This window comes from Haliotis rubra, unplaced genomic scaffold (assembly GCF_003918875.1).
Source record: "Haliotis rubra isolate DU_JTF1 unplaced genomic scaffold, ASM391887v1 Scf259, whole genome shotgun sequence".
Taxonomy (NCBI): domain Eukaryota; kingdom Metazoa; phylum Mollusca; class Gastropoda; order Lepetellida; family Haliotidae; genus Haliotis; species Haliotis rubra.
Genome location: NW_025766658.1, coordinates 507,699 through 530,986, shown reverse-complemented (window position 1 = coordinate 530,986; position 23,288 = coordinate 507,699). Strand labels below are relative to the sequence as shown.

At 38.7% G+C, this 23,288-nt stretch overlaps 1 protein-coding gene across 3 annotated transcripts in view; it reads left to right on the top strand.

Moving 5' to 3' along the window:
• The window catches only part of LOC124279938 (glycogenin-1-like), a 47,146-nt gene that overhangs the window by 5,281 nt on the left and 18,577 nt on the right, over positions 1 to 23,288 (top strand). The window contains exons 1-7 of one of the 3 annotated variants that reach the window (XM_046715816.1): positions 5,867 to 5,986; positions 14,376 to 14,517; positions 15,591 to 15,765; positions 17,248 to 17,410; positions 18,052 to 18,178; positions 19,550 to 19,730; positions 20,847 to 20,858. In XM_046715816.1, the coding sequence (XP_046571772.1) occupies positions 5,971 to 5,986; positions 14,376 to 14,517; positions 15,591 to 15,765; positions 17,248 to 17,410; positions 18,052 to 18,178; positions 19,550 to 19,730; positions 20,847 to 20,858 (816 nt within the window). In that variant the 5' untranslated portion in view covers positions 5,867 to 5,970. Of the gene's footprint in view, positions 1 to 5,865; positions 5,987 to 14,375; positions 14,518 to 15,590; positions 15,766 to 17,247; positions 17,411 to 18,051; positions 18,179 to 19,549; positions 19,731 to 20,846; positions 20,859 to 23,288 lie in introns of those variants that run through there. The other 2 variants (XM_046715817.1, XM_046715818.1) reach the window with 2 other exon arrangements.

The window sequence follows — 23,288 nt, the reverse complement described above, 5'->3', positions numbered from 1 at the left end:
ATAGTGTATGATGAGAGATGATGTTTGTAGACTAGTGCCTAGTCTCTGAAAATATGTGTTTTGATACAAACAAATAACTCCACTTAGATTTGAAAAGTAGTGAAAGTGAAAAAATAATGTGGTCCAGGGACTGTGAGACAGACTACAGCGATCAAGGAACGAAATAAACATGTATGTTGCCTTCCTAACAGATATTCATCAGTAAAATATTTGAATAAAATCAGTCTCAAATTTTTTAAATATTCAGTCACAAAATTTCTAATTGATTGGTTTAGAATCGGGAACCTGCCATTGGAAGATGAAATCAATTAAGTATTACAATTCTACTGAATTTTACTGCTGAACCACAACTGTGGAAAATCAGTTTAGTGAACATCAATCTAGATTATTAAAATACGAAAGTCTCAGCTTATTATTGTCCCCAGCCGCAGCGCGGAACGGGGGGACTATGTATTCAGCAGCGTCCCGATTCTTGTTCACGCGATATCTCATGGACTGGTGTACCCAATGTCTTCAAATTTGGTGACAGCCTACATTAGGGGATTACGCAGACACCAGTCGATTTGGGTGAACTTGACCTTTTTTTCAAGGTCACCACGGCATTTGACCACTTTTCAAACTCTTGTTAGCGTGACATCTCATGAACTGTTGTGTACAATGTCTTGAAATTTGGTGACAGCCTACATTAGGGGATTACGCATACGACAGTTGATTTGGGTAACCTTGACCTTATTTTCAAGGTCACCACGACACTGACCACTTTTCAAACACTTGTTAGCGTGATATCTCATGAACTGTTGTACCCAGTGTCTTCAAATTTGGTGACAGCCTACATTGGGGGGATTACGCAGACAACACTTTATTTAGGTGACCATGACCTTAATTTCAAGGTCACCATGACACTTTGAACACTTTTCAAACTCTTCTTAACACGGCATCTTATGGACTGTTGTACCCAATGTCTTCAAATTTGGTGACAGCATACATTGGGGGATTACGCAGACACCAGTTGATTTTGGGTGACCTTGACCTTATCTTCAAGGTCACCACGACACTTTTAACATTGGGTGATTATGCAGACACCAGTCATTTCAGGCATCTTGTACGTGACCCAAAAATAAAAAGTAGTAAATATAGATATTCCATTCTTTAGCGGCTGCGGACATTGCCATATCAGTGGCAAACACTTGTTTTTGTTGGGTTGTTATCATGATGGGCACAATATTATCAATATGTCACCAGCCACAGAAATACACTGCTGATAACAGAATTCCCGGGCATTGCCTTGATCACATGAAGGATATGGCAGTCATGCTCACAAAGAAAACCCAGAAGTTATAAATAGTATGGAATTTAAGTGTTTCTAAACGTGTTTGCGAAGATGAGATTGCAAGTTAGAATGTAGGACAGTAACAGTGTTGGTGAGGAGACAGACACGAATGATGCAGTGCCACACTGGCCCATAATTATATTGACCATGTGACAGATTGTAGCCGTCTTCTATTTCTAAGACAGATGCCAGGATGTAGAAGCTTCGGATATTTTTCACTAATGGGCCTCTCATGGAAAGAATTAAGTTTTTTACTATGATGATTTTAAACTTTATTTATCTTACAAGCTATCAAAGAAATCTGGGTTAAGTTAACTGACTTCTGTAAGAAAATTTTAGGAAATGCAAGCAGTCTTTCATGGTGGAAAACCACTTTTGTGATTAGGATGATTGCTCCTCTGTTTCAGATCACTTTAGCAGATCAGTAGTGAAACTTTACTGTAATTTGTAAACCTGACATTGATGCTTATTCCTTTATGTTCTTTGGGTACATGAAGTAATGAAACACACGTAGATGCTGGGTATTTAGAACTGAATAGCTGCCTGATTTTAGCCACACTTTCGAAGTCAAAGTGTAGTAAAAGTGATTTATGGGCCACTGAGGTCACAATATCATGGTTATTCTAGTCCTGCTGCTAAAAATATATAAAGTGAAAATTTGGCATAAAGTATGTATGGTAGACTCATAAGATGAGTGAGTGAGTTTGGTTTTACGCTGCTTTTAGCAATGTTCCAGCAACATCACGGCAGGGGACACCAGAAATGGGCTTCACACATTGTACCCATGTGGGGAATCGAACCCGGGTCTTCAGCATGACGAGCCAACACTTTAACCACTAGGCTACCCCACTGCCCCTTATAAGATTTTGGAAAAGTACTGGAATAGTGTATATGGTGCATCCTTAGTGAGATTCTAGTTAGAACTGGGTATTCAACAAGCATTGCATGTCGTGGCAATAAACTTGATCTGGTTTGTCAGGCTTCCTGACTTTGTTGAGGCATGTCTTCATATCCCAGTTGCATAGATCAGTGTTCATTATATCAATCACCAGGTTGTCTGGTTGAGGCTAGATTACATGCAGGCCACCATCATATAGCTAGAATATAGCTGAATGCATGTTATACAGCAAACACTCCATTACTTAGTTTTTTCATTTTTCAGTTTGCTTAAGAGATCATTTGACAGAATTCTGTATTGTGCACATTTATCATAGAAGTTACAAATACAAATTTTACGAATTATGAAGAACAAGAACATCATATGATCTGCTACACACTACACAAACATCAAGTGAAAGTAGAAATATATTTGCAATAAAACCCACCATTATCCATTGTGTTACATCTCCATTCTGTTTCGCTAAATATACTGGACACTTGGGCTTTGTATTGGCAGATAAATTGTATTGAAATATACAGCAACACTCATATCCGTTTTGTGATATATAATGCGTTATATTGGGGGCTAAGTTTGTTGGCATTAAGTGCCACTGATTGTACATACAGATCCTATTTTCTAAATAAACAAATGATATGGTTCTGATGCAGCTTTGATAGTTATGGATTCTTTCCTTTCAATACAATTAGCATATAAGAATGCCGTTTTGGCAATTAATCCCATTGTTTTTTTTACAATGGGAAACATCAGAGTGACTGGGTGAGTTTAGTTTTGCGCCGCTTTTAGAAATATTCCAGCAATACCCCATGGCAGGGGGAAACATCAGAAGTGAATTAAAGTCTCTCTAGATTTTAACTATAACCATAACTTATTAACATTTAGATAATGACAAAACTTGTTACAATGTTTTACCCAATATACAGGTTCTCAGAAAAATATTGCGGTATGTGTTGTTTGAAGAACATATTGAGGTCTACTGGTAATACTGTACCGTCCGACTGGACACATTCAGCACGTGCATGGCACAGTAGGGTGCTTGGTCCTGAGTGCACTGTAAGGGTCATCTCTTGTGAAAGCTCAAGGTGAACCTTGGGAAGGAAACTGCTCAGTCAATGATAACTGAATACAGATAAAATTATCTTGGATGATCGAGGTTGTAACAGATCTTTGTAAAGCTAAGTCTGCCCAGCATCTGGTTGAACAGATGTTAAGATTGTATCATTGATTTGTTTTCCATGACTTATGTAGGTGGCAAGGGATATAGTCTGTACACGTGAACAGCCTTGGCTATGGTAATATGACCAGTACAATATAGAATCGGTGACACTCAAGATATACACAGTCTATGAAGCCCATTTCTGGTGTCCCTCGCTGTCATATTGCTGGAATATTGCTAAAGGCGGCATAAGATTAAACTCACTCAAAACCATATACTTTCTATATGTCCAGGGTAAACCTACACTTCCCTCAGATCAATTCCCATTGTTTTCAACTTCCTGTGATCTAAACTTTTTCTCCCCAAATTTTCATTAACATTTTACGGACCACTCAACCTTTGTGTTAAAGGAAAAGTAACTGGGGATTGGAAGTAACTCTTAATGCCAAGAAACCGAAGCCATTTGAATGGACATTGTGACATCTGTGCCCTCAACATAAAGAATGTTGAGGATTTTCTAAGGTATTTTAGTTTTACAATGGTGATTTCTCACACACTCTGTCATAATAAATTTTCCTTAAAGTGTCTTGCGTAGTATTCTACTGACTCTCTATGTCTGACTACAACTGTAAGAATGGGAACTGTATTTGTCTGTGTTCTCCTGTATGACATAATGAGGAAACGGTGGCGGCCAGCAACCCTCTGTGGAGACTGATCTTACTTACCAAACACTGTCAGGCATGATTACACGATGCCCTTTAGAAAATGAGCAAATGTAACATGTTATATTTGGGGAAACGCATCCTCTGTGAAGTACAGATTGAGTTACACTCGGGATTCGAACCCACACTCTCATACATAAAATCGCCAGCGCTCAAAGTGATCTAACCTACTCAGCCACCACAACTTCCACAAAGGGCAAATCTGACAATTAGTATTTTACACCATGTGCTTCGTCTACCCCTCTGAATTTTATGGTCATGGCTGTTGCTCCACTGTAAATGGCATTAATTGTTATAAATGCACAAATATTGTAACAACGGTTATCATTTTCATCTGTGAATATTGCTCCATGCATGTTTTAGTTTCTACCGTATATGACCGTCTATAAGCCGAATTTTGAGGACCCAAAATATATGTCTTTAGAAGGGGGTCGTCTTATCTATGAGATACAATTTCACGGAAATATTTTTCAGCTCGCCAGTGCCCTGCCATGATGAGGTTCTGTTCTGTTTTTGGCCTGTATATTTATCTTGATGATTATCGTTGTTTCCTTGCAATGTCCTTGTTGCCAGACTTCTTGTCAGTGGGTATTTCCTTATAGTAGAGTGTCCAAGGAGTACGTTTACAAGACATGTATGTACTTGATTTAAAACAATGATTAAGATGCCCGTCATAGTAGTTTTGAATCCTGGTTTGTTTCCTGATGTTTCTAGGTTAGCAACATATATGCTTGTGGGCTTCACCAGAACAGAAACCAGTGTTCACGAATGGTGTTTCCAAGTAACAGGACATTGGGTCCTGTAAGTTTCAAATGTCTGTCTGACCCATTGAAAATTCACAGGACCCATAGAATAAAATTAAACACACATTTCTTATTTAACATTTCTTATATTGGCATTGAAATTATTAACAAACATAAGATTTATAAAAAGCAAACAAGTGACACATGTCACATATAACAACTTCAGTCAAAGTCATTGTGAAATATACAGTCAGAAACTGGGGCTGGCGGGTTGTAGACTTCTGTCTGACCGTTGGCGAATCTGCCGGATTTGTCAGAGGGTCAGACGCTATTCGTGAACACTGATAAACATCTGCATCACTTTGGGCTTTCATTCAACATTTCACTCATTCCACTCACTCACTCACAGGGCACATTTCTCTTCAGGTTCTTTGAATAGTAATTCTATTTCTGTATTTAGGGATGGCTGACCGAGTAAACATGCTACAACAGTTTTCATAGATAACAGAATATTTTTTTTAATCGTTACTTGTTGAACTAAAAACTATCACACAAAGTAATGAGTAATTGTCGTTGAGTGATCAAAGAATTTGTGACACTTGATCATTGTTGTCAATTCAGTAGGATTATAATTTATAGAATGGAGATTAGTGCTGAGTCACTTCTATGTTAAACAATGGGGGAACGCCAAGGGGCATTTAGCACACAGTAGAGCTTTGTTTCAATGCTACAATGCCTTAGTTCATTATCAACAGCTTTTATTAAAATTAGTACTTTCATCATGTTCAAGATGACAACGATGATACTGTTTTCATACTGTGTTTTGTGGAGTAAAGATAAGCACTTGAAATGCCAAATATCTAATATAAAGCTTCACAGTTGCAAACAGTAAACACTATGCTTCTGCTGTTGTGTCTGTCATATGGTTGAGAAAACAACTAGGCTGTCAGGACAATCATGTCATGAAGCTAACAATACCAGTGATTGTGAGAGCAGAACTTCAGCACTGATCTTCCCCCAATGTGATAGGTCTTCCGTGTTACCATTGTTTAGAGAGGGACATGTTAGTGCAATATTAGGGAATAGCTCATAGCTTGTGGAGGAGGTTAGTATCGGCCAAGATGGACACGCAGCAAGGTAGGTGTTATACTCTACAGTCCGTTTGAGTCAGAAACGGACCGATGAATTGCAAATTATATCATTGTACAAAAGTGCCACATAAATATAAATAGTACACATGTTTATCATTTACTAATACCCAACAGCTTTCTTATATTTGACTCCACCAAAAAATTTGTTTAAGAAACTATCATCATTGAAAACGCAAAAGTTGTTATCTGTCGCGGCGGGGTGAAACCGCAGAAACGGAACAGCCACTATCTCGTCGTGCACGGGATACACATGCCTGATGAAAAACTGTACAGTGTTGTATTTGTGTAGGGAAGAAATCTGTTTCCAAGGGTGACCTAGATGTTACTGTTTATTTGTCCATGAAGAACACAGCAAAGTAAGGCTGAAGGGGTCCTTGTCGGCACAGGTACTACAGATACGTACCCCAGGTACGTTTCTGTATACAGGTATGTACCCTAAACAAAGTCAAAATACAGAAACGTACCCAGTACCCTGAAAGGCGGACGAGTCCATATTCCGCAATTCAAAACGAAACCGCATGTACTTGTTCCCGTTCAACTGATTGTGAGTGGTATTCATATGCATCGCGAAATATCCGTTACTGTGTATTCTCATTAATTACATGACGCAATCAAATGTATCTAATACAACAGTATGACAGTTCCGGTCAAGAATACGACACAATGGGAATGGAATCGTTCTAGGGTACGTTTCTGTATTCTCATTATGGCCAGGGTACATGTACCTGGGGTACACATCTGTAGTATCCGTGCCGACAACGACCACTTCAGCCAAAGTAAGTGATGAACTTTGCTATGGTGTACAGTAATTTCCCCAACTTGAACCATGTGTGGTTGTGCCAGTTTTACTGGCATGAAACTCTTCAGAATGGCCATGAATTCCTGGTCCAGAGTTAACAGTAACAACAATAGCAGTATGTCATCAGAACAGTTTAATATGTAACTGTTGTATTGTTTTGTGGGGTGGAGGAGGAGTAGGGTGATACAGTTTTTTGTAAGTATGGATACAAGGAATTGAGGAAACAGTACTTAACAGTTTGAGCCTAAACACCCCGGAAAGATTTCCACCCGTATCCCCCTTAGATTTCATTCTAGTCAAATCTAATCATATCACCTGAATATTATATATTCCTCATCTGATGAGGAACCCGTGAAGATCCGGGTTAGAATGAACCTTCAGTAACCCATGCTTGTCGTAAGAGGCGACTAATGGGATCGGGTGGTCAGGCTCGCTGACTGGGTTGACACATGTCATCGCATCCCAATTGTGTAGATCGATGCTCATGCTGTTGATCCCTGGATTTTCTGGTCCAGATCCGATTATTTACAGACCGCCGCCATAAAGCTGGAATATTGCTGAGTGCGGCGTAAAACTGAACTCACTCACTCATCATCTGATGAGGATGAGTTTTAAAATGTTTCTTTAATTGTATCTAAACATACTGAAACACATATCCAACTTCTAAAAATATGACACAAAGAAATTTCCCCATTGTTAAAATTTAGGGGGGATATGAGCGGAAGTCTTACCAACACCCCCATTGGCAAAGAATGATAAGGTATTTAAAATTCATGTGGTTATACAGTGTATAATTAAGTTACATAGCACAAATGATTTCATGAGCTAAGAGTTTTTGGAATGTTAAAAGATCTACTCCTGTAAATGTGGGTGTTGCTTGCAGCTTCAGACTGAACTGGAATCCGGTCAGTCAAGTACGAGGCTGCCACAATCTACATTCATAGTTGCATGAATAGTAGCTAGGTCAGCAAGTTTGTCTGTGACCTCATTCAGTAAGTGCTTAATGTTGTACATAACTTCTACATTAGACAGGTATAGACGTTAGGTAACAGGATGCATGTACATTCTTGTGAGTGCCAGTACATGGAGAAGTGACTGAGGGTAACTTACTAGTTCTTGTAAATAATACTTTACATTTTGACATTAGCATATAAAGCAAATGGTCCTTGTCTGACTCTTGTGGCAATATGGTTGTGGTATTACAGAATTGGGGCAGTAACATCGTGGAAATATGTGTCATACATTGTGGAAATATGGGTGTTATACAGTTACTATACCACTACATTGAGGAAATATGGTTGTTATACCACTACATTGTGGAAATATGGCTGTTATACCACTACATTGAGAAAATATGGGTGTCATATCACTACATTGTGGAAATATGGATGTTATATCACTACGTTATGGAAATATGGGTGTTATATCACTACATTGTGGAAATATGGGTGTCATATCACTACATTGTGGAAATATGGGTGTCATATTACTACATAGAGGAAATATGGCTGTAATACCGCTACATTGAGGAAATATTGGTGTCATATCACTACATTGTGGAAATAATTGGGTGTCATAGCACTACATTGTGGAAATATGGTTGTCATATTACTACATTGTGGAAATATGGGTGTCATTTTTCTATATTATGGAAATATGGGTGTTATATCACTACATTGTGGAAATAGGGGTGTATTTTCCCGACACTGTGGCAACTTGGATGATGTGTATCTGCTATATGGAAATATTGGTGTCAAATCACTTCATTGTGGAAATATGAGTGTGATATGACAGGTCTTTGTTTGTTTAACCATGAATCATAAGAAGTAATCACAGTAGTTTGCTATTGGTTCCTGCCAATTCAGCAATATTTCTGTGCCATATGGGGACAATTCAGCTACTTGTGTAAACAGTGAACTCACTCACTGCCACCTGACAGGTGATCCGATGTTAAATATGCCACCATGTGTGGACTGTATACAGGTTTTTGTTCATACAGGTGTAGGCTACATTGAGGTGCACATTCATGCAGGTGTAGGTTACATTCAGGTGCACATTCATGCAGGTGTAGGTTACATTCAGGTGCACATTCATGCAGGTGTAGGTTACATTCAGGTGCACATTCATGCAGGTGTAGGTTACATTCAGGTGCACATTCATGCAGGTGTAGGGGACACAGTTGTAGGTTACCCCCAGGTGCAGGATGTATTCCTATGCATATTCATGCAGGTGTAGATTACGTGCATGAGTACATTCATGTGTACAGTGGTACCAACCCAATGTTTTTCATATTCATTGTGATTTTACCCCTAGAATTATGACAGGATGATCATCTTGGTGAAAGTATGAATTTCTTAAAATTTAGATATGTGATTATTACGTCTGTCAAAATATTCATGATCCTTGATTCTCAGTTCAATATGTAACTTATGGTAAGTCTGTGACATGACCATATGACTATAAGCAGTAATGGGTAAATAGAATACTAGTAGTACTAGTACTGATTGGTTGATAGATAAATAAAAAGCCAATAAAAAAGAAGAATGCCTCTGATGAAGAAATTGTGTAACTATAGCAACTGTTAATTGATCAGTTAACTTACTGCTACAGTTTCTGCCGATATACCCTCTATAAGCTAATAGACATTATATAACTGTTTAAATTATTTTTACCTTGATGTGAGTTACTATTGGCTTTCTGAAAATACTAAAAAATCTATTCTTTACAAAGTTACTATTTGGAGCAGAAAATGGTTAGAATGTATGTGTTCCTTCCTGCTATTGTAGCTTACATCCATGTGTATAAATACTAAAAAATCTATTCTTTACAAAGTTACTATTTGGACCAGAAATTGGTTAGGATGTATGTGTTCCTTCCTGCTAGTGTAGGTTACATCCATGTGTAGGTGTATCAATATTACATGTATTCACATGTTATTGCTTATTATTTTACATATCTTGCGGGGGGGCAGTGGGGTAACATAGTAGTTAAAGCGTTTGCTCATCACGCCGAAGACCCGGTTTTGAATCTAACTTGGGTACAATGTGTGAAGCACATTTCTGGTGTCCCCTGCTGTGATAATACTGATATTGCTGCAATACTGCTAAAAGCGGCATAGAACTAAACTCACTCACTCACATATATTGCCAAATGTTATACTAATGTTTACCATGTTTACATGGCCACTCCTTGCGTCTACGTACATTGTCATTTGAGGGGCGAGTGTTGGCCTTCTCCCTAGTTTAAGTGTTTGTCTAATCTTGGCTGTGTGACCCGATAAGTCTTCCCTGGTTTGCATCTGATGACTTTATGTGGGATTCCTAGAATTAGTTAGTCAACTGAGGAAACCTTTGTTTATATATACTTCTATATCATATATCCCTGTCAACATATGTTGTATACTGAACATAAAAAGTTTATATTTTGGGGGTGTTTAGACTGAGTTTCAAATTTGTTCGGTATATGGAAAAATTTAATGACTGTAAACTTTGTTCTTCAGTATGTTGTGTATAATTTATAATTAGGTTTGTATTGTACTGGGTAATATTTTCATTATCACGTCTGTACCAGATAGTCAAGTGATTGACGTCATGAGCTTTGGTCAACACAAAAGAGATACACTGACACGCATCAAGCATTCCAGATGAGAAACAGGAGCTGCAGAAGATCACAACTATGAAATGTTGGGTCCATATATCACAAATGCTAGAGAATTCTTGCAGTCACATACATTGTACAGGATTATTTTAATCATCTTGAAGTTTCATGTGAATATGGTGATTTTACAAAAAATAACCCATCTTTGCATGCTTTTGGTCCTTATGAATAATATATGCCCAGGATCTGACTGGTAATAAAGGTTGCTATAATGCCAGGTTTTTGTTATTGTTTTGGACATTAATATGAAAAGGGCCATGTAATTCTGATTTCCTCATTGACACTTGCATTGTATCCCAGTTGTGTAGATCAATACTCATGCTGTTGATCACTTGATTATCTGATCCAGACTTGATTGTTTATGGGTCGCCACCATATAGCTATAGTTATACAGAGCGCTGCATTAAACAACAAACAAACAAACCAAACAATGTTAAGTATTTGTGGATAACCTTTTTGGTGCTTGGCAATGGCAGGGGTTCAAAATGTTTTTAAAAAGCCACTTGCTACAGGGCAAGTGACTTTAAGAAAGTAACTTGTCCTGACTAATTTTCCACTTGCCCTGATTTTATGACATAATTATGATGATGTAATTATGAAAGAAGAAATCAACATGGTATTTGATGTTAATGTTTACGGGACTATTTATTGAAAAGGGATAAATAGCAAAGAAAGATAAGTCTACTTTATTATCATTGCGAAATGTAATAGCTACATTTTGAGCAGATGAAATTAAATCCAAGTGTATTTGCTGTTTGAAACCATAAGTGGAAATTATCTAGTAGCCCACAGACAAGTAAGATACCATTATTTGATTGCCCGAAATGAAAACTGACTTGTCCCGGGCATTGGGCGATGGGATTTTTGAACCCCTTAATGGTATTAAGGAAATAAAAGAAAAGCTAATCCGTATTGCACAAACTGGTGCAGTATACGCTCAGATGTGCAGACACACGTTTGGGCCTGCACAACATTATCATCACCTTGAACGTAACATTAAAGACAGAGCATATAACACCTGTTCTGATGACATTGCACTGGTTACCCATCCGACAACAGTTCCATTACAAAATACTGGTACTGATGTTCAAAGCCTTGCACAACACGGCACCAGTTTATCTCTCAGACCTTGTGCAAGAATATCAACCAACACGCCATCTGAGGTCATCACAACAACACATGTGCCAGACTGTAGTCAGCTGGACCAAGACATTTGGTGAAAGGTCTTTTCAGGTTTTCGGCCCAGCTTTGTGGAACGAATTAAACCCCTCTCTCTTCGATCAGTACAGACATTCAGTACTTTCAAATCCAGATTAAAAACTCATTTGTTCAGCATTGCATACGGAGTTCAGCAGCGCTCTTGAGCAGTCTTCTCAAGACTGGATATTAGGGCTATATAAATGTATATAAATGTAATGTAATTAAAACCAATCATTTCACCTGACCTTACCTAGACCATGTTGACATTGAGAATCCCAGTGTTTCTAAGACGATTGATTCACCACCTGCCACAACTATTGGCCACACTCCCAGGTTGTGAATAACTTGGTTCAGTTGGAAATAGTTGCTAGGAATACTTTTTCATATTCTACCTCTAAGAGCACTGAATACCGTACATGTTAATAAACCACCATGATAAACCTGGTCAAGGTGGTTGGTGCTAAGTAGAGGAATGTACCATGTCTATCATGCAGTTTCAGCAAATTCCTGTGTGTTACTATAGCATTATCACTTCCAGAAGCCGTGTTATACCACAGTCGGGAGTATTGTAGTTAGTCATGGCGGCACGTAAATAAAAGTCTGGATTAAAAAAACAAGTGTCTGGAAGAAGTGGAAGTATGGTGTTGTGTTTCAGGATTCCAAACTAAGCTTGTATGGTGGGCAAATTTGGAAAACTCTACTACTGTTAATAGGTTCTTTGAATGCTTGAAATTGTAAGATATTCCATGCATATTTTACGTTTTGAATACATATTCAGTGTAATAAGGTAAAACAACATTTGAAAGCTGCTTTTTTTCTTAGAGTTATCTGTGAAGTACATATCATTGCTACATTTAACACCTTATATCAGTTATTACCATCAGTTATTAGACCAATTAAGATTACAGTGGATATTGAGAGTGTCATTAATGAACTTTTGCTGACATTTTCAGCTACTCCAAATTTCTTTTGGACCAAGGTTCACTTTGATAAGGAGTAAAACATGGTTAAGCTGTTGGCACTTTTAAAAACAATTAGAATCATCCCAAAGTAGACTTGCCTGATTATGAAGGAAGGTGATAGTTCCAGTATAGTCTTTGAATGGCATTTGGATGTTATGAATGTCAACTTCAGTAATATTTCCTGTATGTTTCTTCCTCACCATGTCCAGTATACTAGGCATATGTACCCATGAAGATCCGGGTTAGAATTGATCTTCAGTAACCCATGCTTGTTGTAAAAAGCAACTAACAGGATTGGGTGGTCAGGCTCGCTGACTTGGTTGACACATGTCATCGTATCCCAATTGTGTAGATCGATGCTCATTCTCTTAATCACTGGATTGTCTTGCCCAGAAATTGATAATTTACAGTATGCTGCCATATAGCTGGAATATTGCTGAGTATTGCTGAGTGCTTCCTAAAACAACCAACAATACAAACAAACTTCTACAGAAATGGAATCCTCAGCGATGGTTCAATGTTACTGAGTGAGAAAGTATGGTTTTAACAACATTTTAAGCAACATCATAGCGGGGATTTCAGAAATAGGCCTTATACACTCTCACTCACTCACTCACTCACTCACTCACTCACTCACTCACTCACTCACACACACTCTCTCTCTCTCTCTCTCTCTCTCTCACACACACACACACACACACACACACACACACACACACACACACAAGGCATATATAAGATATGACCAGTCTCCATTGATCACTATGGAGATTCTAGGTTGTAATTGGACCACACTGGTGGCCCTTGTCTGTACACAGTTTTGTCCCGTTGGCACATCAGAAACCTGTGATCAGGGGTTCGAATCTGTGTTTACTCCATCTTTTCTAGGTTAGTAAGTTACATATCTAGGCATTTCACTGAAGTCGTAAATGTCTGAAGTCTGTGTCTGTTTTGGATTTCGTCCCACTTCCAGCTGACATGTGATAATATTACTGGAATACTGTAGACGTATTGAATATTGTTAGTGAAGCATTTGACACACTTAGCGTTTGCCGTTTTTTTTTTATCTGGTTGGAGAATATTTGTTTTTTATATAATGACCTAGTTGGAGAGTATCACACATATCAAAACAGATTACTATATTTTTTCTCAGATTTATAAGAAAAAATCTACGTGATAATGAAAGGTGTAAGGTGGGTGACAGTCCTTCTCCATCCAAGAATGGCTTCTACAGGAGATCTGTTAGGGTGAGATCAAACTAGAATAAAATTGCATCAGAATGCTCTGCAGACCGTTATGGAACTTACATCAGTGACATGACTTATCCCTCTGCCACAGAAGCTGGATGTACAATTTAATCCCAAGACAGACAAAGTTACAAGGTTTTGTAAACCTGGCATATTCGGAACTCGTAATGATATAGATTTAATCTTGGAACCAGTTGGATGAAATTTGCAACCTGTATGTATCAAGTAGCGAGTGTTTTGAAACGAAGATTGGTGAAAAGTTATGGAAGAGGAGTGTATTTAGCTACTGTAGGTCCTGTAGGAAATGCTTCTATGGAAACAAACGGCTTGGTGAATTGATTGCAAAATGGATGGCAGGGTGGCTCAGTAGGTGTTGATCAGATTTGACTCGACCATGTTAAGCCACTCCCACCCTAGCATAGTGAAATGAATTGAATGCAAGTGATGAATGTTAGGAGACAATGGTGTTTGTTACATTGCTTATTGCTAATATGATCTGTTTATTTTCAGCTGAAAAGGAAGCTTTTGTTACCTTGGCAACAAATGACACATATGCCTTGGGATGTCTCGTCTTGGGGAATTCTCTTCGTCGTGTGGAAACAACGCGGAAACTGGTAGTCATGGTAACGGATGGGGTGACACAGTCAATGAGGTGGGTATGACCTGTTTCCATAATGGGGACATTGATGGGTTGGGATATTGATGGTTGGAGGTGTGAGATATTTATAGTTGAGTTGGGATATTGATGGTTGGGTGGTGAGGATATATTGTTTGGTAGGTGGGGCATATTGATGATTGGATGGGGGGAGGGATATTAAAGTTTTGAGGGTACGTTATATGGATGGTGGGTGAGAGATATGTTTGGTTGGGTTTCCTTTCGTCTTGGACGAGTTGGTGTCAGTATTCCTGTCCTATTCTGAGCCTTGACTTGAAAATCACTCAATGGTTTTGAAACTTGCCATATGCATTGCCTGTCAGATGAACCTGTACCTTTTGCAATTGTAATATCTTTCATAATTTTACTTTGTTGTGTTTCAACCTATTTGAACTCAAACAACTCTAGTTCATTTCAGAGCCACAATTCTCGAACTAAAGACTATTTGTGCATGAAGTTTTTCATGCATGATGACTAAATGCTCATCTGTTGCATTTCATATTGTGTTTCCATGGAAACAATACAGCCAATGAATATTTCTGCATGAAATAATGCAGATTGTTACTGTAACCTACTCTTGAGCAGTTTATCATTATTCTCTTGCCATGCATACTTTGACAAATGATTTCACACATGAAATAATAGATATTCCATTCTTTAGCGGCGGGGGACATACCATATCAGTGGCAAACACTTGTTGTTCTAGGATTCAAAGCTAAATACCTCTAGCAAGAAATTAAAGAAAGCTCCTTGATTGGTATCGGTTCTTATTTTCTTTCCTCCTGAAGTAGAGTATATACATTTGAAATGTCATTCAATTCAAAAATATAAAACTAATCATTATGTCTTTTTAATTAGGACATTTTGTTGTTATTGGTGAAATATAGGTCACGTCCACAGGGTCTTGTGTTATTTAATGATCTGGGAATGTTGTCATAATTTGGGATTTTTTAATGATATTTCTGGAAACTTTGGACCAATTGAATTATCGCCTACTGAGCACTTTAGGTAAATCCCTGAGAGTATTTGATATTTTGTAATATCTTCAATTATTGTAATGCCAATTTCAGAAACCAGCTGGGCCGAGTGTTCGACCTGATAAATGAGGTGGAAGTGTTCGATAGTAACGATGCTGTCAACCTCCAGCTTCTGGGTCGTCCTGACCTGAGCTGTACACTCACCAAGATCAACTGTTGGCGACTCACGCAGTTTAACAAGTGTGTTTTTATGGATGCCGATACTTTGGTAGGAACTGTTTCTGTTCTGTCATACTCTGTTAACAAATGTTTAGTCTTTTGAAATAAGCGTCCACCCGGAGAGTGGAAGTTGGGGTTCGATCCCTAGCCGCGTCATACCTAAAGACGTTAAAATATGGTACTTGGCACTCGGCATTAATGGGTACAACAAGGATTGGTCGGCTCGGAGTCAGTCTGAGTGGGGTATTCATGCTTCACTGCGGTATGGTATCTCAGTGAGCAAGCACAATAAAACCAGCTGAAGTCTGGGGTAGTACAAGCAGCCACACATACACACGCATGCACGTCGTCATATGAGCGAAATTTTATTAAGTATGACGTTAAACCCCATTTCACCTCTCCTCACCTCTTAAGAGAGAAAGGACTAGCTTCAAGACTATTTTATTCTCTGTCAGCTTGGTTCATGTGCCTCATGTGATGGCGTGTCGTACCTTGACAGTGTGGGCTGTTGCTCATGACATCAATCACTGGATTGTTTGATCCTATCTGCCAGTTTTATACAATAAACACAGCGGAGTAAATATATACCCTGATCACTCAGAGACAGTGTCTCCTTTTCATGTGGGGTTTCTTATTCTTACTCCAGAACTTTTTGCCGTTGATATGGCTGAAATATTGCCGATGTGATCTAAAATTTTAACTCACTCACTCATGTGGGGTTTGCATTACAATGTTTAATAGTTCTGATGTGTACAATGTATGAATCCCATTTCTTGTGTCCCCCAGCTGTGATGTTGCTGAAATATTGCTGAAAGTAGCGGAAGCAGCTTAAAACAAACACTCACTCACTCACTCTCCTGCTTTCCTTGCTTTCTCTCACTGTCATCCACTCTCCTACCCAGAGTTCCATGCGTCCAGCCAGCATAGTACCTCTGCCACAGGCCAGAAAAATGTGACGATTCGTCACATCTTGCAATGTCCATTCAATATAATGTACAGATTTCTTTTACTCTTTTATTTTTGACGAGTCTACACATCTAACTAAACATCTTTAATAGAATGGTTTAGTTTCACTGAGAAAATATCCAAAAACATGTAACACTATTTCGATTTGTGTAGCGATCCTTTGTTTACATAGGTTGTACGACTCCACGTGCTGTCATCGAATCTGATGGAGAGCAAACGATGCAGCCAGTTTGATATCTAAATATGTACTGTCATAGACCTTACTGTCGCAGTTGTGGAAGAATATATATGTAACAATGTAAAACAATATGAAGAGAGCGCGGAAAAGCTTTCGTGAGTCCAGTCTCTCCTTATTATGAATATGCGCATTTGTTTACAAACAGGAGAAAAGTCTGGTCACGTGATATGCAAATTAGCCTGTGGCAGTGATGTTATGTTAGTCATCGCTGTGCCGGAGTGTGACTGTCATCGTGTGACAACGAACTTGCTAAGGTCATGTACAATAGAGGTGATGCTGGTTTTGATGTTGATGATGTTTTTGATGACAATGTCATTGGTGTTTCAGGTGCTACAAAATGTTGATGAATTATTCGACCGTGATGAGCTTTCTGCAGCCCCAGATGCAGGTTGGCCCGACTGTTTCAACTCGGGTATTTTTGTGCTGGTGCCGAGTTTGGAAACGTACTGTGCCCTTGTTCAATTTGCATTGACGCAGGGAACTTTCGATGGTAAGTCATATTGATATATCTATGCCCCTGGCCACCTTGGTCACACAGGTGCTTGTAATGCAAAAACTGACCTCAAGGTATTAATTGTCACTGACAGGGTCTGCACTCTGTAAAATGAAAGTATGTAACGAGGTTAACACAGCAAGCTCGTTTCAGGACCATCTTAACAATGATCACTGTATGTACCCCAATACAACCATGATCTCCCCCCACACTGAAGAGAGTCCGCGATCCTCTTGGCTATAAATAACTTATGTCAGTGACAATTATATACCTTGATGTCAGTTTTTTGCTTTACAAGCCCCTGTGCTTGGTTACTGTCAGCAAGTTGCTGTGCAGAGTTGCTTCCCTTAGTTGTTCCAGGATTTGATGGTTACGGATTCCACAAACCTAAAGGCCTCATCAGTGCCATACCCTTACTCATGGATGTGTTAAACATCTCGATCTTGCACCACAGTCATCCCCATCTACATGCACTGGTTGTAATTACTAAATAGGGTGTTTCACTTTGATTCTCCACTCACCGATATGGAAAGAAATGTCATAATATTTTGCTGTGCAGAACTACGTTCTTTCTGACACATCCTAGGTGTATCATGATTGTCATAGAGGCAGTACAAGTTTTGTTTGTTTTCTTCCAGGTGGTGATCAGGGTCTGTTAAATCTATATTTCCAAGATTGGGCTACAAAAGATATAGCGAAGCATCTCCCTTTTATCTACAATGTTGTGTCTCAGGCATTCTACAGCTACCTACCAGCATTTACACAGTAAGTTGATCAACCTCATCCAAGCATCTTCCTGACTCAAGTGTGTTCTACTGCTTGCATCAGCGTGTAATGCCCACTCATGCACTTTCAAGCTGTCTCTTCTGTCCTGAAACACTCTCAGGAGACGACTCTCTCACATTTCCATGGTCCAATCAGAGAACATTTTACAAAATCAACATCTGGTTCCAAAAACATGGCAGCTGCTATGCTCGCAGCCATCACGTGTTGAATTTACCTGAAATTATTCAGACATTCAAGCATGACATTGTGTGACTCATGCTAATGTGTTCGGTTTTTAAATTGCATTTATAGTGCGTTTGGCTCAAAAGCGGACCAATGAATTGCAATCTAACTCAAAAACTAATAAACATATAATACTCAATGAAACGCTGATCATAATCAAAATATCAGACCAACTCTGGAGGTGTTTGCAGAATTTATGTCCTAAAATTGAAAAAAGTTGTTTCACAAACTATCATTAAAATATTGACACTGTTCACTATTTGTTACGAGGGAGGAGTGCAGAGAAAGGGACCAGCCAGGTGTTAGAGAAGCACGTGCACAAGTGCCGACAAAGTTATTGATTCATTAACCTGTGCTGTGCCGTTTCCATCCTTTCTCGCACGCTGGCTGTCCCTTTCTCTGCACTCCTCCCTCGTACCAAATAGTTAACTGTGTCGATATTTTAATGATAGTTTGTTAAACAACTTTTTTATTTTTAGGACATAAATTCTGCAAACACCTCTCAGAGTTGGTCTGACGTTTTCATTATGATCAGTGTTTCATTGAGTATTTTATGTTTATAAGTTTTTGAGTTAGATTGCAATTCATGGGTCCGCTTTTGAGCCAAACGGACTATAGCAGTCTTAAATCAACGATAAAGGACTGCAAAATTGAAAACAGAGTAACTTTATCTTCTAATTTAAACGAAGCCGCCATATAGCTGGAATATTGCTGAGTGCGGAGTAAAAATCAACTCACTCACACTCACTCACTCACTCTAATTTAAACAAAGACAAATATTTGAACATTTTCAGTAAATCATTGTCTAGCCACTATTATAGAAAGAGTGAAATGTGACAATACGTGTCTCTTCAGTAGGCTATCATCTGCTATCGTCTTTGTGAAGCCATTCAAACAAGAACTGCTGCTGATTGGAAAGGTCACCTGACACAACTTTTATGTGCAGGTGTTGTCAGGTCTTCAGGCAGACAGGTTCCATATCACAGTAAAACATGTCATACCAAGAGAAGACAGATCAACCAACACCATTACCCTTTCTTTGTTCTTCAAGCCTTTTGTACATATGAAAAATGTTGTAAAATAACGTTCACATAAACATCACTTTCATGAAACTCTTTTTGTTTTTAGATTTAAAGATCGTGTGAAGATAGTTCATTTTATTGGTGCTGTGAAGCCATGGCACCATGCTTTTAACACTGCTACCGGTCAAGTAATGCCGCTTCCTGGAACTGGACACAGCCAGGAGTTTCTCCAAATATGGTGGAATTTATTCATGCAAACTGTGCAACCCACACTGGACCCCTGCGTGGTAGGTCATCTGTTTGTCAGTTATCATTCGTAACTTCTCGTCCCTTTCCGTAACCTGAAAGTAGACTCGTACCCCTCTTGTAGCCATTTTATTGAATGTGGCTCTGTCTGAGCTCAAAAGCGCAGAGAGAAAGAAATATTCTAGTCGCCGAACTATTTTCAAGGGCATGTAACTCTAGTTTACAAAGAAAACACACGTTGCATCCACGCAAAGGAAATTACCTTAAAGGGTATGTTTAACATGCTTAAATACTTCCCTACGCCATAATGTTAATATATCCTGGTTATAAAAAATTCAGGAAACCCAGGAGAACTATGCAATAATTAGAATATACTTGAAGTGTCTGGGAAAAAAATTATGCAAGCCCAAATGAAAAATATTTCAAAGACCTATTTTAACCAAATTTCTTCTCTACATATGCACATTCTGATTGGCTGAGGGAATATTTCTCCCGGACATGGCTACGAGAGGGGTACGAGTCTACTTTCAGGTTACAGAAAGGGACGAGTTGTTACGAATGTGTCAGTTATGTACATTCATATATGCCCAAAGAGGCTTCATAGGGGTTTTCATAAATAGGCACAACTCATAACTTTAGGATGACAATACTAAGCTTACAGATAAATATATTCATGTTTAAAATGTCGAATCCTTGAAAGGTCAGTGCATTTTTTTGTAGAGATAGTATTTGTTTTTCTATTATGTTGATTGGTGAAAATGGCGTGGGGAAAACAATTTCTTCAAAGCGATCTTAGGGCTACGACTGTCACAGCTCTTAGTTTCCAATGTTTGTTATGAGAGTTAGAAGTAAATTGATCTGGTAGTCTTTCTTAGCCAATACATGTCATGTAGCTTAAATATAGTTAAATGGTATTACTTAACAGACAAACATAGCTATTCTTCAGCATAATGGACATATTGTTGTATCTAGGATCTATTTGTGAAATAAGCCCAGATGTTTCACACACAAATCTCTAAGCTGAGAATATATGAAGTGTGGCTTGGGGATGGTGACATAAGTTTGGTTCAAGGAATAAAATGTGCTAATATTTTCCTTTTTCACTAAATTTTAATACCTGATGTAAATTTAAATGTTTTTTTTTGTCATTGCTGCAGAATATATCATCGGTAAGTTGACTATTCATGCTTTGGGGATTAATGTCATCTGGGGTCGGATATACAAATCTTTTTCTGTTTGCTCTGCAAAACTATTGCTACTGATCTTCAGCTATCAGACCACTCTGGCCAAGCACTCAGTGGACTGGGTACACATTTCTCACAGTACAAGTCTGTATTATTTTGTTTTGTCTAACACAGATCATCAAATTTGGGATGGTTCAGTGTAGACAGCCTGGGGTAGTGTGGCAAAGTTTATAACACCACTGCATCATGGGTAGACTCTAGCATAGCACACTGTACCATTGGTAGATTCCTGCACATCATGGGTGGATTCCTATACAGCACCACTGCATTTCGGGTAGATTCATACACAACACCACTGCATCATGGGTGGATTCATACACAACACTCCTGCATCATGGGTGGATTCATACACAACACCACTGCATCATGGGTAGATTCATACACAACACCACTGCATCATGGGTGGATTCCTACACAGCACCACTGCATTTCGGGTCGATTCCTACCCAACACCACTGCATCATCTGTAGATTCCTACCAAACGCCACTGCATCATGGGTACATTTCTACACGAGCCAATGGCGTCATGGTCAGATTATTATGCAAACCTACAGCATCATGGGTAGATTCCCACACAGCACCACTGCATCATGGGTTGACTCCCACACAACACCACTGCATTATGGGTAGATTGATACACAACACCACTGCATCATGGGTACCCTCACACACAACACCACTGCATCATGGGTAAACTTCAAGACATCACTGCATCATGGGTAGACCCCAAGATAACACCACTGCATCATTGGTAGACTCCCACACAATACCACTGCATCATGGGTCGACTCCCACACAATACCACTGCATCATGGGAAGACTCCAAGACAACACGACTGCATGAAGGGCAGATTCTCATTTTAAGAGACTGTTCCTCAAGCCAACAGTTACACAGTAGCCAATAGAAGACTGAACATCAAGCAGGACTTCTCATGACACAAATGTGAGGAGCTCCAGATGAATGAACCCCTATATTCAGATACTTCAAGGATCCCAGGACCCAGGGACCCCCTAATGTAGGATACTAGTGACTGAGAATCTAGTACTCAGACAGAGCTCCAGATAAGCTATGTATTTGCGTATAATACGCTATAGAAAAGTTGAAATGCGCAAGTAAAATAAACGCCAGCATATAAAAATACACTAAATATTTACGTTTACACTAAATATGCATATTACCCAATGCATCAAGATCATGTTTCGTATCGTATCAATTCAAGCCAATCGAAACAAACCGATAGTTTTTCCATCTCCAAATATTCGTGATTAAAGAATCATTCTGAATGTCAATTAAGATGCGCAACACAGATAGAATTCCAGTCATGGTGTGTTAACTCTTCACTGATTGGCCCATTGAAAAATAGCGACCAATCAAACAGCTGTTTTCTTTCTACATGACGCGTAAACAAATCGAGACTCCACACATTCAAAGTAAAATATCTAGGATTTTTCATGCTACAAACAGAAAGCAACTTCATTAGAGGACTGCTAGATGAATTAATATGCAAGTGCTGTGTTTCACAATCAGAATCAATTGCCAGTGATATCTTAAATGAACTTGTAACATTAGCTATTCGCGGTGTGGAAGTGAAACAACACGATGGGAACAAGGTTTTGAAAAAACTTAACTGTTCGAGTGAAAACATGGCAGTTTTATTATGTAATAGCGATCTTGGTATCTGTTTTTACATTTAAAGGGATATAGACTAAGGCACATATTATTTCTTACAGAAAAAGTGGATTAAACTGCATTACCTATTAGCTTTAATTTAGTATTATTACTTTATAGTTATGGCCATAGTTATTCATCTTTAACCTGGAGACCGTGAAGGTCCGAATTAGAATATTGGCTTTCAGTGACCCATGCTTGTCGTAAAAAGCGACTAACGGGATTGGGTGGTCAGGCTCGCTGACTTGGTTGACAGATGTCATCGGTTCCCAATTGCGTGATCGATGCTCATGTTGTTGATCACTTGATTGTCTGGTCCAGACTCGATTATTTACAGACCGCCGCGATATAGCTGGAATATTGCTGAGTCCGGCGTGAAAACTAAACTCACTCACTCATCTTTAACCTGGAGGATTTTGTCTTATCTTTATTGTTGAATAAAAAATGTCACACCTCTTAAACATGTTATTTGAAATGAATACCCAGATTTGAAAAATATGGTGGGTATCAAAAAGTATGGATACCCACTTGAAATTGGAAATACCCACTTAGTTTCAAAAGTATGGGTATCATACCCACATGGCCAAAAGCTTATCTGGAGCTCCATTCAGAACTGTTCATTATGTTTTGAGTCACTGGTTTGTCTGGTCCAGACACATTAAATATGTCATTAGACAACATTATGT